Genomic DNA, 16326 nt, shown 5'->3' with positions numbered 1-16326 from the left:
CCTTCCCCCACCCACACACACCTACATACATCCTCCCCTTGAACTCTCATGGGTGTCATTTCAAGGTTCTTCTCCCCTCACATGGAAGAAAGAACAAATTATCCAAGTTTTCATTGTTCTTATCCTTACTGGAGTGAAATCTGCCCCTGGGGCAATATTATTACAATATTTTCGATATGAACCAATTGCTCAACACCAGCACACCCATATACTATTATGGTTACACCATAACAGTATATGTTATGTTATGGTTACACCATAACACTATACAGATGTGCTGGTGGTGTGACAGTAAACTCCCTCACTTTCAAACACCTATGCGGGGACAAAGTCTTGAGGTGCAACCTCAAACCATTTTCAGTTTCTGTGTGTTACCTTGCTCATGCAACTCCTTGACAGCAACAAGCCTCTGCACCACCTGAGGTATAGAAGTAGACATGGCATCCCACTTCTGCACCACGTCATGAAGCTGCGACACCTGACAGGTAGATACACACATACAGGCTCATTTAATACCAAAGCCCTCCAGCTAGAAGAACGTCAGACTTGCCAACCTGTATGCATTTTGATATCAAAGTACACTGGTACAAACTGTCACTCCAAAGTACACAAAAAACTGGTAACACCTTGTTAGTAAAGTCTACTCAAACAAACATCTAAACCATAAATTCATTACCCAAAAGAAGAAGTAGTGTTTGAGAAATCATAGCGCTGGATTTGGGGATGACTGACAAATGGGTTGCTTTAATGTCATTTCAAGAGACAGTAGCCAGTGTCTGTAAATCCACAGAAACACCCTTGGCCTTGATTTGATGCCTCTTGCTACCCCTCCTCATTCCAGCTGGATGGTTCCTCAAGTGAGGACTGCTTATGAACTCCCATATAGAGGTAAATGGACAGGGGGGATGTGGACAATTGAGAGTGATTATTGTTAACTTACTGCCCAAAACAGACACATGAAAACAATCTGGATATCATGTAGAACTCACTGCTGGATCAAATATTAAAACTTGGGAGAAAAACAAAGTTTAATTCGATATGAGATACTGACTCAGAATGAACTGACTAACAAAAGGACAGACTGCCTGATGGTAAAATTTTGGTTTGGCTCCAACTAGTCTGTTTAAAACAGCACTCAGTTAAAACTGAACATACAGCATGATGGTACATTTCACTAGTCTGGCTGCCAGAAGCTAGACTACTCATTTTTTAGTATTTTATGAATAAACCAAACTGTGTTTGCTACAGGGGTAACAGACATATCATTCAGTTTCTTGACCAAAACACCTCAGCTTTTATAAATATAGGGACCCGGATGTGCTTTGAAACTCTGAGTTTCCACTTTCACAGAGTATAAATGCATTTGAGATCATTACTGATGGATGGACACAGAACACTAACCTTGTTTTGTGTATCAGCATCCTCGATGGCTGCTTTGTTTTTAGCAATCTCATTCATCTTCCCAAGGACGCTCTAAATGTGAGGGTAGAGAAGTAATTATGCTAATTGTGCAAGAGGTACTTAATGGTCTTCAGATATATAATTGGAAAAAAGACAAGTACTGAGTAGCTCAATGCCAAAAATGTTGTAAACTCACACCAGGCTATGTCCCAGGTAATTACGCTTCTTTAATAGTGTGGATGAGATCTTGCATTAAAGGTTCTGTCTATTTTTATATTTACATTTGTGAGATACACAACATACAATGTTAGCTGCCCAGGTTGGCAGACAGCTGCACTGTATTCTGTACTGGGATTTGTTACCTGCAGTCTTGCCTCCACTTGATCCAGAGTAGCAGAGTCCAGAGCGCTGACCCTCGCCTGTAGGAGCTCTATGGTGTCCTGATACAAGCAAGCACACAAACCCCAGTTATACAGAGCCTAAACTAGAGCACAGAACTTTGTGTTCTTGCTCTTACTACTAGCACAGCAGCAATAAACAAACTTTGAGGCACTGATGTCATCTTTGAAGTGTGACCCAGTTCTCTGGCTGCACATCAGACACAGAGTTATGAATACAGACTCAAACTCCACACTGTTCCAAAGAAAGCGGTCGACTTTTTACCATCAAACTGGCTCCTTGTACACTGGCACTCAGAGGTCCCTGCAACATAAACACCAAGAGAGAAAATAGATTTTAATAACAAGCAATAAAGCCACTGCTGTAATTTGCATAAAGCAAGTAGAAGATTTGATTGGATGTGGATTGTTACACAGCAATAGAAGCGTAACAGTTCTGCTACTATGATAGTGAAACAGAGGAGAGATGTGTGGAAAGACTACGTTTGAGTCAGTGTGTACCTGCTTGTCTGATCCTGAACCAACAGCTATCTCCAGCTCAGCTAGACGCTTCTCCAATTCTGCCATCTACAGGGATGGGACAAGGCAACACATGGCTGGCTGTAACAACATCCAACAAGACATACACAACCTCCACCACCCACATGCCTTCCTGCCATTTATCCTGTTTATTGCCATTAAATATTCAGACTCTTCCCATGACAATGGGGAAAAGAGAAAAAAAAAAAAAACTTGTCAAGGAGCTGATACCACTGAAACATATTTTACGAGTGCATTCATCCTAGACACTTGACTCTAAATGCTGCCTCTACCTCCCTTTCCACTTTACCTTGGCAGACTCATTGAATTTTTCCAGCTCTGGTCTACTGTGTAGCTCATAGAGTACCACCCCATCTGGGCCTTTAGTGGATGCTGCTGGCTTTCCGTCTCCTGCAGCGCTGCTGCGACCGCCCTTCGCCACTTCCAGTTGGGTGAGCAGACGCCTACGATAGGAAGAAAAGGGAGACACAAAAGGATTGTATGTTCAGTAATGTTACCAGCCTCATGTGCTGCTATGCCTGTGCTCCCCTTTCTCTCTTGCAGCCAATCTTTTCAGGCTCTATTATAAACTACAAGATCAAGGTGAGCTTGGACTCTTTCAAAACCGTTTCATCACTTGTGTTGCTGCCTCTTTGGCACTCTCTCCTCAGCTCCCCTCCCTCACTGAGCTCTGACATGTTTCTAGTCTATTAATCTTTCAACTTCCCCAATTTTTATTTCCCCTTCCAAATCATCTGTCCATCAGATCTGAAGGGTTTATATCTTGGCAGTCGGTACCAGCTGCGCTGCCTTTTCCTTATTACTTGGTCCTTGTTTATATCAGGGTTATGGTGCAGGGCTCAGTGAAATTAATACCCCTGCTCTTCTCCCTGACCATCTCTTGCTGACTCCCTCTATTTCTTCAGACTACCCTTTATCAGCCACTCTCTCTATCCATTTCCTGCCTACTAACCCATCACTCATGGGTCTGATATGTTGTAACATCAGGTCTCAGATTCCAAATGCTTGTCTTCTTGCTTTATTGTCTTGTCACTCTCCTCTCAGCTCACCTGGCCAGTGCTCCATCTGGATCAGACAAGTTGATGTGCGCCTGTGGGCCTAGCAATGAGTCGAGATGGGCAGAAACCAGCTGCTGTTTAAGCTGGGCTGCATGCTGGGCAAGTACCACCGGGGTCAGACGCTCCTCTGCATTGCTTTCTTTTGTGGCAGCCTGCAAGAGAAGGCACATCAAAATCTTTGAGTAATTAGATAGCAGCGACCCTGTAAAAAGGTTAATGTAATGCATACACATTCCTGCACTAGCCATGTAAACAGAATTTCTTTCAATATTTGACTTCAAATAGAACAATATTAAAGGGAATGTTCAGTATTTTAACCTAGGTCTCGATCAGCTATTCCAGCTAACAACATAGCAAAGCCCTAATTGCTGGATAACTAAACTAAACAGCTCATTTCTGCTTACTTCTTTTTGGACACAGAGACAAATGTTTAAAATGTGTTATGTAAAAAAATCAGGTTCATTTTGAACATGGTTTGGTGCATAATGTCACACACATGCAAGAACATTTTATAACAAACATTACTGTATACAGCAGGCAAGGGAATATTATTTAAGACTTTTCTAAATACAATTCAATGTTTCAATACCTTACTATGCTTTTTAAGACCAGCGGATAGCCTGTTTGAAGGCTTTAGGAAGTTTGCAGTGCCTTCCCCAGTACACCCCTGCTGTAGAGGCAGTTTGCTCCCCTCTCAGGCTTAATATTCTGTCAGTATACCCTACATGAGCCCAAAACCGACAGATACGGTCACTGAAACTGCCAATGCATAATTTGAATTGGAATTTGGTGCTGGACTCACACAGCAGCAGACCCTGCTCTGTGTGCAAATTAATGACACCCAAGGTTTAATTAGTTTCTGGGTTGTGGGGTCTTGGTAAGTCTGAAATGAAATTCCCCCACTAGTTTTAATCCAAACTCATTTTCAGGGTGAATTTATAGCTTCAGTGCACACATCCTACTAAGCTTTTGGATTCTCAGGTCCCTAGTGCAAAAGTAAGAAATGAACAAATATAACAGCCCTGAAACTGTTCTATCTAAAAGGTGAAACTCACTTTAATAACTACATGATGACATGTTTGAATAGGACAGTGGAGAAATGTCCCTCAGTGACAGAAAATAAAGGCTAAATAGATTTTCCTTTGTCTTATGGGCAGGGGATAAGTCTGCTTGAGCGCGTGTGTTTGTCTTGCTGTCACTTCACCTGGATGGCGTCCACTTCCTGAATGAGTTCCTGGATCTCGTTTACTAGGCGCTGGTACTTCTGCTGGGGCGTCTCCTTCACTCCACAGCCCTCTCCAAGCTAAACAAGGATTAACAAAAAATAAAGCAGACAGAAATTAGTATGAATGTGTATGGTGTCATAGAGCTTCAGAAAATAGAACACCTTTAAGAATAAAAAGGGAATTAATTTGTGCTGAACAGAATGTACTCACAATTTCAAATTCTCCTGACTCGTAGCCAACTCTTCTGCTTTTACTGATTCTGTCTGAGAAGTCTGTGAACAGGAAATAAATGGGTTTAAGAGAACTCAAAAAAAGCAGACCAGAGTGACTGGTCTGACTAATATATAGACGAAAACTAAATGATAAATGGTACTTGTATAGCACTTTTCATGGGATTTCTTGACAATAAGTCCAGTGGAGAATACCACCAGACCTATCCATTAAGATACACAGATAAGTTCAGAGTGATTTATCATCCTCTACAAACTGACCAAGTCCCTTGGTGCTGACATGCTTGTCTTTGAACTTGTCATAGGCTGCATTGGGGTTGACCACAATCCTCTCCACACTGTCACTGCAGAGCTCCTCCTGTCATTGAAGACACCAGGAAATAAAGTCAGATGAATGTAAACAAAATCACAGACAGCATGTATGACTACAGACAGCAAAGACTTAGAAATGAGCCTTGGCTTATTGAGTCAGTCAGCAAAAAGGTCTCAAAGCCCAAGGTAGACTTGAAATATGGTGACAGGATGGTATGATCTGAGAGAAAAATCCTACACTTGATCACTGCCCTGGAAATATGATTTCAAAGATAAAACATAATTTGCTATGTCAACAGGTGTGCAATTGCTCATTAAGGTCAGATTCCCTCTGAAAGCCACTGAAACCAGAATCATGAAAATCTGTAAGAGCCTCACAGCCACTTTTGGAGAACCAGATGATTTCAACGTGATGAAGAATACCAGCAAGCAAGAGCCAGATGAGCAAAATTCAATATCACAGCCATGTCAAGGCTTGCATCAGCTGAAGCACAGTACTTTAGAAGGTTTAAGGTTTTTAAAAACATATATACTTGTAGTATAGGTTGACTATGGTAAACCCAATGTTATGTGAATGAAAAAAGCTAAACTAACATTCACATTTCTAAATGGCAGTTCTTTGATTAGTGATTTTAACTGTCAATTTATCAACACTGAACTAGAGGCTATGGGTAGGATTAAAACACCAGTGACAAACACATATGGTACATCACACAGTTCCAGATAATGAGACAAACCAACTAAACACACACAGAACACAACACATTTACAGATGCATTGGGAGGGTGGAGGAGGAGGAGGAGGAAGAGAGTTAGTCAGGCTCTTACCAGCTCCTTGGGTTTCCAAAAAGAGTTAGAGAAAGTAACAAAAGAGCAGAGGGAGGGGGGAGAGAAAAAAGTAAGGGAGGGAGAGAGAGAGAGAGAGAGAGAGAGAGAGACAACACAGATTAATGTGGTTACCATGCACACAACGGGAACAGCTGGTTGGGGTTGGGGAAAGATAAGAAAGAAAGACGTGCTCTTAAAGTTGCTGCTAAAAACCCTAGAGACACTTTGTTCTGACAGCTTATGTCACCTCCAGTGCTTTCTCTCTTTCTCAATTCAGAGTATTAAGATGATCCATGAACACCATTGAGTTACTTTCTCTTTTGATGTCATCTTGTATTTTATAATGGAGTGTGACCATATGCTCTCACGGAGGCCATATAGGTCCCACAACATTGTTATGGATGCAGGGCATTAGTGTTAAAAAAAAGAGCAAGAATGAAGGCTAACGAGTGGTTTAAGGCTGATGAAAAGAGATCAAAAATGTTCTGCAAGAAAAGCCTGAACACCCTAAAAAGCTTTAGTTACAGAAATTGATATCTATCATAAAGCATTCAGTTGGGGTGAATTATTTCTTAATAACATGCAGTTCATCTGAAATGAGTCTTCTATTCTGAACCAAAGCACCTAATGAAGTATATTGAAATAAAGGCCCCTGTACACAGAGTGGTTTTGGGCTGGCCCAGACAAATGTGATGATAGATAGCACTGAGAGATACCAATGTACAATTTAGCTCTTTGGCCTGCATCAATGATCTGACAGTCTTAGAACTGTAAGACTGTGACTGCTGCTGCTATGATGATTAATATGAACAAACCTATGACCTTGTAAGATGAAGTTTTTTTTAATCCACACTATTTAAATGTGCTTTTAACAGGCTCTGACACAAGGCCATGAGCCAAAATGCACTGGTCTTACAATAAAGCTGTTCTACATACTGTAAGTGATGCTGGAGATGTGGCCTTTTACATTTGTTTTTTCCTCAACTATGCACCTTGGCAATGTGTGAAGCTGTGCCAGAAGTGTATTCGCTGAACAGTTTCTTAAAATTAGTAGCCGATAGTCCAAAGCAATTTTTGACTATGACTGTTATATTTTCTATTGGATACATATACAGCATCCATCCCGCAAAGCAATGCAACGAACCTGACAGATATTATCACAGTGTATAGAGGCCTTTAAAATGTGTAGTCAGTCAGAATAGTGCGGTTAGTCAGGAAGCAACTGTGAGACCATGACAACAGGTTAAAAAGGGAAATCTCTAAAACAAAGACTTTTCACTGATGCTCCTGTCACATGAGCACATGAGCCTTCACTGCTTTGTCACACATGACCCAGTGAAAGAACAAATTTAAGGTGTCTTATGTCTTATGAAAATAAACAAACACCACATAGGAGGAAAAGAACTGACTCCTTGCACTTCAAAGCAATCAAAAAGTGATGAATTGCAAAGCACAGAAAGGGTCTCCCCAACAACATATTTCTCATTTCATCCCATTCAACAAAGGAAAACTGAACATGAGATTAAAACAACATGCATAAAAACCATGGCATTAAGCTCACTGAGAGTAAAACAGAGCCAGTCTTACTTGTACAAACTAGGGTCCCAGGAGGGGTGGGGAAGAGTCAAAACACGGGGAAGGGTATGGGAAGAACAAATGTGGAAATATGGAAGGAAAAATGCTGATTAGGATTCACTCAGCTTGTCAGTAAAAAACCCAGACATGTTTGAACCAAGGCATCCCTCAGCTGTTTACAAAGTGCTTGCCAACAGCACTGTTAAAAACGACTTAGCTCCAGATGACTACTTAAGGCACAAGTTGAATGTCAGTGTGGGAAAAAAAAAAGCTTCAAAGAGTTACAAGACCACCAATATAACAAATATTCTGTTCCCTCACTCTTATATGTGGAGCTTAGATGGTATTTTGGGAAAAAGGTTTTTTTGTCTTCCTTTACTTCTCTTCAAGTATAATTAAGCAGATATACAAATATGCATAATATAAGGAAGAGAAGTTAAATAATAACTGGAAAAGGGCAGCTGTCATGGTAACTTGAATATGAATAAAATGGTCTAGGACATTGTTTTTTGGAATCTTAACCTTTTATATAAATGAGTTCATTAGTCATGAAGCCTCATGAAGTGAAGAAGTTGTTATACGCGTTCTCTTAGAACTTTTAGTAAATAGGCCTAACAAAGAAGACATTTCTTTATCGTCCTACTGAGTTAGTAAAGACAGCACAAATACAGAGACACTTTAATTTGAAATATCTGCTCAGCAGTTAACAGTAGATGACATCAGATCAATTGCATGCATTACAGTGCTGCTGACCTACAACCACTGATTTACCACACAAAGCGTCACAGTAACAATTTCATCGTGGCAGGAATAATACACACAGATTACAACGAGGAAATCTGCATCTTAACAATTAAATGAAATGCAAACACTTGTTAGCTAGTTACAGTAGCTTAGTATGCAGCGTACTGGCTAACTATGTGCAAACGAATACAGCCAGTGAATACAAAACATCTACTTACCGACTCAAACTGGGCCTGGTCATCTTCGGGAAGGTCTCCGGTCTCGTACACGTCTGGCTCGTTAAAGGCCTAATAAAACAAATAGGTAAACAATATGTCAGTTTCAGATATACTGTTTATTGTAGTTAGCCTGGCCAACGCCCCGGGACATTCAACAACACACTCTTGCTCTATAGTGGCTGGTATCACCGTGAATGTATCACGCACACCACAAAAGTTTGCAACAAACAATATACTGTTATGAGCTGTGTAGTAATCGAAAACCATAAAAGACAACAAAGTATACATGGATGTTATCTAAGCTAGCTAACACAGCTTAGAGCTAGCTAGCAAATAGCTCTCTAGCTAACCTGCCTGCTAGTGATAGTCACTTACAATTCCTGGCAAGTTTGCGTATTTAGGATCGGCCATTGTCAGCAGAAAGCAAAGATGAAACGACAGAATATAAATAACAGTTCCTAAAACGTTTAATTATCGACGAACCGAACCGAATTTTAACAAAAGCTAACGGCAGATGAGCCAGCAGTCTCTCAGCCGGTGACGGCTTCCAGGCTGATGTAGTCACTAGCTTGATTTGACAGCATGTACGTTTGGTTTCTTGCAAGCACGGGCAAATGGGCAGTGTTCTGATCGCTAAAGAATTTGACGGCCTACCAGGGTGAACGAAACAAACATACCCAAGAAAGTGGAGCGTCGTTGCGCATGCGTCTCATTTGACAGTCCTCTTGCAGTAGTTTAGCATCGATTTTTTTTTATTTTGCTATTAAATACAGCATTTTCTGTCATAATGTATTTAACAATTTATTTGTTTCACAACAGAATTATTTTGAATTTATTTTGTTTTGTTTTATTTTTAAATTGTAACACATGGTGGCGCTAAAGGCACGAGCAAACAATTTAATCATTGGGCCAAAGATTGTTTATTGAACAATGATTCACTCTGTTGGAAACAAATGTCCACAATGCCTGTTGTGGGTGTTATTGCATTGTATGTATTCCAGTAAATGCAGAAAGGTGACATCGAGTATGAAAAGGCACTATCATATACTATTATTTTTATTCATTCTTCGTTCTGTTGCTCTTGTCATTATTTATAAGGGGTAATTATCCAGTGAAAATAGTTGTATTCTGTGGCTTTTGCATGGCTTTCTGGTCTGAAAAATCATCAGTCATCATCAATATTATTTCATCCTGGACTTCACATAAGTCTGATCTAAAAGTCAAAATATCTTCAACTTTAATCTTTATTTTTGCAGAGCCCCTTTAAACCTCTGAAAAAAATATAGGGCCTGCGGTTCCCACATGACTATTCAGCCATGCAAAACAGCGTTGCAGACCTGAAAAATGGTGCTCTCCTCAAAACCTACTGACTCCCGAAAATATCTCACCTGCTGATCTATTGCAATACTTTTAGTTTTTGTGCAAGTTGGTGAAACGTGGTGAAAGGCTAAAGCCAAAGCACGATTCCTCTGTCGAAGCCATCGTGGCAGGAGGTGTAAAAGGCTGAGTTGAGGCTCTTCTCCGTGCTCCTCGGTCCGTCTGCTCAGTGGTGCTGATGAGAGGATTTGAGTCACTTCTTTAACACGCCACGCCCCCAGTGAGAGAGCAGGGGATGACAGTGATGCTAGGCATGCTTCTGAGGAGCTGCCTCTCCAGACACCGCCGACGGGACCACTGTGGACTGTACTCCCCATTTACAACTCTCCATTTGTTGTACATCTCTCAAATGCACTTGGGTTTTGTTTAGGAGCATTTTAAATAAGAAACACTCCCAAACGTGTTTCTTTCTTTCTTTTTAATTACACATATCCCTAATTAATTTGGCTGCATCTCTCACAAAACTCGTAGTACTCCATTCTTCCAAATGCTTCGCCTGCCAGTCTCGTTTTGCATGTGCGTATAGCCGCTGGTTTAAGTCTGCGCCCAGGTGATTTACGTCAAATGGTTGCAAAGGAAATCGTTTATTTCTAGCCTTTTATAATTTCTTTAATATATTTTGAAAGCGCGTCCACGTTTTTTCACAATGGCTGATGCTAACGCGGAATGCAATATCAAGGTGTTGTGTCGATTTCGTCCACTCAACCAGTCCGAAATTATCCGTGGAGATAAGTTCATCCCACTGTTTCAAGGAGAAGACACTGTCATCCTTGGGGTAAGTTATTTCTCACGATTCTTTCATTTTCTTTTCTGCACCTTTACACTCAGAACGCTAACACCACGGGTTACACTTTTCATCACGCACATACATCACATACTGGAGGCTTAAAGGTTTCTGACAGGCATAACTAAGTATATGCCTTATCAATATTCTGACCAGCATGCTGTAACATTCAGGTATGTGCTGCTGCCAGTAAAAGGCAGCAAGGCTTCCTGTCATTTAGGCTATCTTGCAGGGGTAAAAAAAAAAAAAAAGGCTAGATCACACTGATGAGCCACTGGTGATGTTTTTAGATGATTTGCTAGTGTCTTTTTTTTCTTTTTGAAATTCAGCCCAAGATCAATACATACAACTAGCCTGAGCTTCGCCAGCATTCATATAAAGAACCACTTAAAAACTCATCATTCTGAAAATGTATCTCGACTCCACCTTGGTGATCCCACACTGCTTCTTCTCTAGTATTGATCTTCTGGGTTTTGGTGTGTTACATGTCATAACATTTTGCTGTATTGGTTGTTGTTACTCTTGATGCACCTTTGATGCATTGGTGCATTAGCAAGTGTCATAAATCTAAAGAGAGTCATAATTATGCTCTCTGGGTTTTTGTGCTCAGTAAATGGATTTTGCTGTTGTCTCAGTGCAACTTGAATTGCAGCTGATGACCATCTCTGCTTTGGAGCAGCAATGAAAATGATCCAAGCTATAAAATATGTATCAGTTTGATGGATACATACAGGAGGTTGAGGTTAACAGTATGATTGTGAGTCATTCCACCGATGACATTTTGGCTAAATGAATGGCCTGCAGGAGCAAGATTAGAGTATTCTAAATGCAAATGTTCTTGTTTAAATGTAAAGCACATCTGGACCAACACACACACACACACACACACACACACACACGCACACGCACAAATGTGCATACACAAGCATGTATACAAAAGTGGACACATGTACATACATGCACTGAAACATGCACATATATGCCTGAGTTTATGAGTTTCACACTCATAACACAGCTCAAGATTTTTGACAAGCAGACTGAACGGTCAGTAGCATAATATTCTGATGCTATTCGAAGATGGCAGGTTGGCTTGAAAAACTCATTCCTTCTTAGAACCATGTCTAAATACATTCTGGGTGTTTTTGAAGACAGCAGAAAAATGGAAAAAAAAAACAATATACAATACAAAATCAATGCAGACTATTTTGAATCACTTTCTAAAATTATTCATTTGACACCAGTACTTCTGTTCCATTCAGGCGAAAATGTGTAAAGGATGTGCATATTTCATATTAGCCTACAGATGGTGACAGCTGGAAACAGCTGTGTGAATGAATGAAGTGAAATCATATTACTAAACTAAAGGAACTGTGATCTGTCACTATGAAATGAAAACCTACATGTATACTCTGTACCTTTGTTGTTTCCTACCAAATTTTCTGAATGGCAGCAGGAACTTTCAAAAACCACAGTGTCTGTGAACAGAAGCAATGCAGTTCTCTACATGTATTTTCAGTCACTAACCATTCCTCAGTTTCCTTCTGTTCAGACGGATGTAATCACAAATGCATATGTGCAAATTTTATCTATGTGAATGTAGTTAGTTTGGAGACCACCTGTGGTGTGACGGGTGGTTAGATGTGCAAATATATTCAGTGTGTATTTTCCATCTCTTGTAGCTCTAAATACTCTGAGGAAGTTGCCAAAAAAATGTGTTTCTGTGTGCGTTAAAATTCTGCGACTGTCAGATTGGATCAGGATTTAAATATGATGCCGGCAGGCAAGTAGGCATGCTACAGCGACCCTGTAGTGACAACTAAACACTCACAATCTGGCTTCCGATAAAAAAAACAACTCACATCTGGGCAGCACTGATGGACCCACATTTGTCTGCTCGAGGAGGCTCCTTTCCAGAACTTGTTAAGTGACAGAGACAGAAGCAATAATTTGAGTCACTGAGTGATGGTTTGGCTGCACCTAGGTGGCAGGCAAGAGAAGACTTTCTAAGATTAAAGACTGGGAATGATGGTGTGTTGGTGTGCTCTGAATTGATGCAGGAACATCCCTGGGCTCTCAAAACCTTCAGAATGGGTCTGAAGTCTGACTGAAGTGTTTTCATACCAGAGTCAAGAACCAAAGTGCCAGGAATCAGTTTGGATGTGTAGATAACTTGAACTCAGACATGGCACGTCAATTCTGCCAAGAAGAAACAACATAATAACATAAATAGCAAAAAAGAACATTCTAAAATATAAAGCTGTTTTTATTAGAGTAATTATTTTGTTTTCAATGCAATGCAGTTGTTTTTTAAAGCAAGCCTATGTCATTTTTGTTGAAAGGTGACCACTGTCACCACAAATGGCAATTACATGATAGTGCCATTCAATTCCCAAACATCTGATGACTCGCTTACATAACAGACATTTTCATTTGTTTATTTTTGACAGGTTGAGACACAGCATAACAGTAGAACAAGTAGATCAGAGTCACTAAGATACTAAAAAATGTTAGGTGCACAGCATTATACAATACTTTGCTGTGGCTCAGGAGGTAGCGCTGTCATCCCCTAACCAGGAGGTCGGTGGTTCGACTGTGTATGTAACATACTTGGCCAATAAAAGTGATTGAAATTAAAAAGTCTCCCTGTTCATATTAGAAAATGTATGGCTGTAACTTCAAAATCCCTAAGTGTAATGAACTGTGCAATGTTGCATATTATATCTTCTGAATTCATCTTTTCATTTGTAAAAGAAAGACTGGGGTATTTCACCTTTCAAAAGTTACATAATTCAGCTTAAAATCAGCATTAACTGAGTTTCGTAGTCACAATATTAACATCACATTATAAAGTGGTTAGTGAGCACAGAACCTCCCAGTAGACACAGAGCAACATTTGCATTCTTTGGAAGTTGAATTGCCATCAATATGTTTTGCTCTCCACCACCTCCTGAGGGAAATATATGGCTCTTTAGCTGCTAAATCCTCCATAATTGCAAACTGTGTCTGTCTACGCTTTTGTTGTTTGGAAGGTAGCACACAGTGAGTTTGTCAAGTCATTTTCTTATATGCTTGCAGCAGCTGGAAATGAAGCTGATGAGAGCATCAAGACTGGATCAAAACAGCAAAGGTGTGGCCTAGAAAATCAAAATAGTGAGTTAAAAGATGCTAAAACAGATTTGAGGAGAGCTACAAACATGGGTGATAACTCTGTCATTATGAAAAATATTGATTAGTACGGCTTTAAACTCAAGTTGGTCACTCAGACACGAACTTGAGGACTAAGAAGCCAACTCAGTTTGAGTAGACTAACTTAGACATCAGTATCTTGACCATGGACTTATATTTCAGGAGGTAATAATCAACACTTGACACCAGTAGTGAGGAATCAGAGCGAGCAGTACAACAGTAGTGCAACAAGCATTTAAAATAATCAGCAGTGCAAACACAAGGGGACTGAAATGTTTGATCATAAAAGAAATGCATTTGCAAAAAGACAGAACAGGAAAAGCTTCTGTTGCAACTCCAGAAGTTAGACAGTCACTTTTCTCAGCGGCTTCTTGAAACACTTTCCAACATGAAAACAACATTTTTTCCCTTGAATAATTGTGATGACAGTAGCAGTATGTCACATCCTCTTGCTATGCAACTTATGTGACACAAAATGAATGTGTTTATTATTATGAGTTGGTTTCACATGGTTTTTTTTTTTCATCTCACATGCTTGGTCACCTGCAGAGCCCTGCGAAGCTCTGTGGCTGTCAGTAGTAACCATAGCCGGCCTGTATTGCCCTAAGGCACGGCCTTTGTGTTTGCTGCGCCGTGAGTGACACAGCTGTCTCCAGTATTTCACTGTCTGGAATAATGCAGCGTCACAGGGCCTAGATTGTCCCTTGTAATCTTCTGGCAGGTGAAAAAGCCTGCCACACTGAATCGCAATTCAAATTCAGTTCTTTGAATGAGTAAATGGTCATGGCTGTCTCAGAGGCAGCAAAATATGAAATATTTTTTGTGATTGTAGGCAATTACATATAGATATTACATACTAGTGCTGTACATTGTGAGCTGTGCATATGCAAGGATCATAAAAAATGAATATATGCATCATCACACTGGTGGTATGTGATGATAAGAAACAAGCTTGGTGTTTGTAATTTCCGACCTGTGTTATTCACTCCATGATTGTTTGTTTACTTATATTAGCTGCAATAATTTTAAGAGCCTCACTAGGTGCTGTGGACGATAAACAGCATCATTTTCATTCCCTTTGTCCAAACTGAAATAATTTCATGGTTCATTTGGTTTCTGTTGTAAACCTATGTGATTATTTTTGGCTGCACGCTTGGGCTGACTTTAACTTAGGGGCAAGGGGGCAAGGCATAACGCGTTAACACAGATTATTAGATCCCCCTCTATTTCTAAGCATAAGAAAGCAAAAGTAAAGCTTAGAATCTCCACAGTGGTTGTACTCTGCAGTATCGCTTAAACTACAGGTCACTGTATTCCTGACACAATGGTACCTTTTATCATGCTTTTCAAGGTGCATTTTAATGAGTCTCCACCCAGAGCGAGGCCTGACTGACAAATCAAACGTCCCTTCTTATGCTTGTTACACTAAGTGTCAGCTATAATCCTGTCAGACTCAACCTTAGGCTGCGTGTGCATACCTGTGTGTGACTATAGTTTTAAAACCTCATTATATCACATCCCTAACCTTTATTTTGACCTTCCTGTCAACATATGGAGCCATTAGATTTTTGTTTGTTGACCATGAAAGAGAGTGAGGAAGGGCAGCTTCTCTTTGATAAAACGAGTCCCTATTCCCATGGTAGTGAATACACATTAAATGTGTGCATTAAAGAGCTATTGATTATCTATTTTGTGCACACCATTTGCAATTCTGTGGATTACTTCTCCCTGGCTGCCCATTGCCTCGTGTTCCCTTGTGTTCTTACAAGCTTTCTATAGAAACTCCAGGGTATTAAAAGCTACTGTATTCCCATCTTCAAAATACATCTTGTTTACATTAGGATCATTGGAACAGCCTTGTCAAAAGGTTCACAGAGGTGGAATATGTTTAGCACTAAAGTTCTCACTTGGGCTTTTTCCACATTGCATTCCTGAAAGTTTTTTTCTGACCTTTATGAACGTGAACTGAGATAATTAAAAATTAACTAGTTATTCACCAGCAGCTACTTTGTGTCTAAGATGTCTGATTTCTGACGGGGCTGTGGCTCTTCCTCTGTCATGTACAGCTGAGAGCCTACTCTCTTTTCCTTCATCTATCCCTTTCTTGATTAGGTACCGAGGTAGAAAATAGGAGAGGAAAACAGCTGCTGTTGAAACAAAGAACGGATGTCGGGTCTGACGTTAAGTCATCTTGTACTTCTCATTATTTATAGCCCCACTGGAGCCATTTCTCTTCAAGGATATTTCTTTGCACTGGCTTTAACTGTCTGCAAAACAAACAGAATCAGAAATGGAGGTCCAAAAGGCTCCCCTGCTCCTCTGCATCTGTGCAGGCTTTAGTGCTGTAATTCTATCACTGCAGTGCATGCACCCTTTCCAATTAGACAGCGTAATGGGACCACTGTGTAGGGTCAAGATCTCCACTCATTTCTCCTACTGGACTCCACCAT

General features: G+C 40.2%; 2 protein-coding genes across 4 annotated transcripts in view; one reads left to right on the top strand and one right to left on the bottom strand.

Annotated features, from left to right (window-relative positions):
* The window catches only part of dctn2 (dynactin 2 (p50)), an 11938-nt gene extending 2806 nt beyond the window's left edge, over positions 1-9132 (bottom strand). The window contains exons 1-14 of one of the 3 annotated variants that reach the window (XM_020623058.1): positions 8905-9132; positions 8530-8598; positions 7580-7588; positions 5993-5998; positions 5115-5211; positions 4834-4895; positions 4602-4700; positions 3389-3549; positions 2629-2782; positions 2301-2366; positions 2065-2103; positions 1764-1841; positions 1402-1473; positions 376-478 (exon numbers count right to left, since the gene is read on the bottom strand). In XM_020623058.1, the coding sequence (XP_020478714.1) occupies positions 376-478; positions 1402-1473; positions 1764-1841; positions 2065-2103; positions 2301-2366; positions 2629-2782; positions 3389-3549; positions 4602-4700; positions 4834-4895; positions 5115-5211; positions 5993-5998; positions 7580-7588; positions 8530-8598; positions 8905-8940 (1051 nt within the window). In that variant the 5' untranslated portion in view covers positions 8941-9132. The remainder of the gene's footprint in view (positions 1-375; positions 479-1401; positions 1474-1763; positions 1842-2064; positions 2104-2300; positions 2367-2628; positions 2783-3388; positions 3550-4601; positions 4701-4833; positions 4896-5114; positions 5212-5992; positions 5999-7579; positions 7589-8529; positions 8599-8904) is intronic. The other 2 variants (XM_020623140.1, XM_020623222.1) reach the window with 2 other exon arrangements.
* An 814-nt stretch (positions 9133-9946) lies between these two features.
* Positions 9947-16326, top strand: part of kif5ab (kinesin family member 5A, b) — a 54900-nt gene continuing 48520 nt past the window's right edge. Inside the window, exon 1 of the mRNA XM_020609948.1 lies at positions 9947-10681. Within this exon, the coding sequence (XP_020465604.1) occupies positions 10553-10681 (129 nt within the window). The 5' untranslated portion in view covers positions 9947-10552. The remainder of the gene's footprint in view (positions 10682-16326) is intronic.

This window comes from Monopterus albus, unplaced genomic scaffold, assembly GCF_001952655.1.
Source record: "Monopterus albus unplaced genomic scaffold, M_albus_1.0 scaffold1.1, whole genome shotgun sequence".
Classification (NCBI taxonomy): domain Eukaryota; kingdom Metazoa; phylum Chordata; class Actinopteri; order Synbranchiformes; family Synbranchidae; genus Monopterus; species Monopterus albus.
The sequence above is the reverse complement of the archived record's forward strand: the minus strand, read 5'-3'. Positions and strand labels throughout refer to the sequence as shown.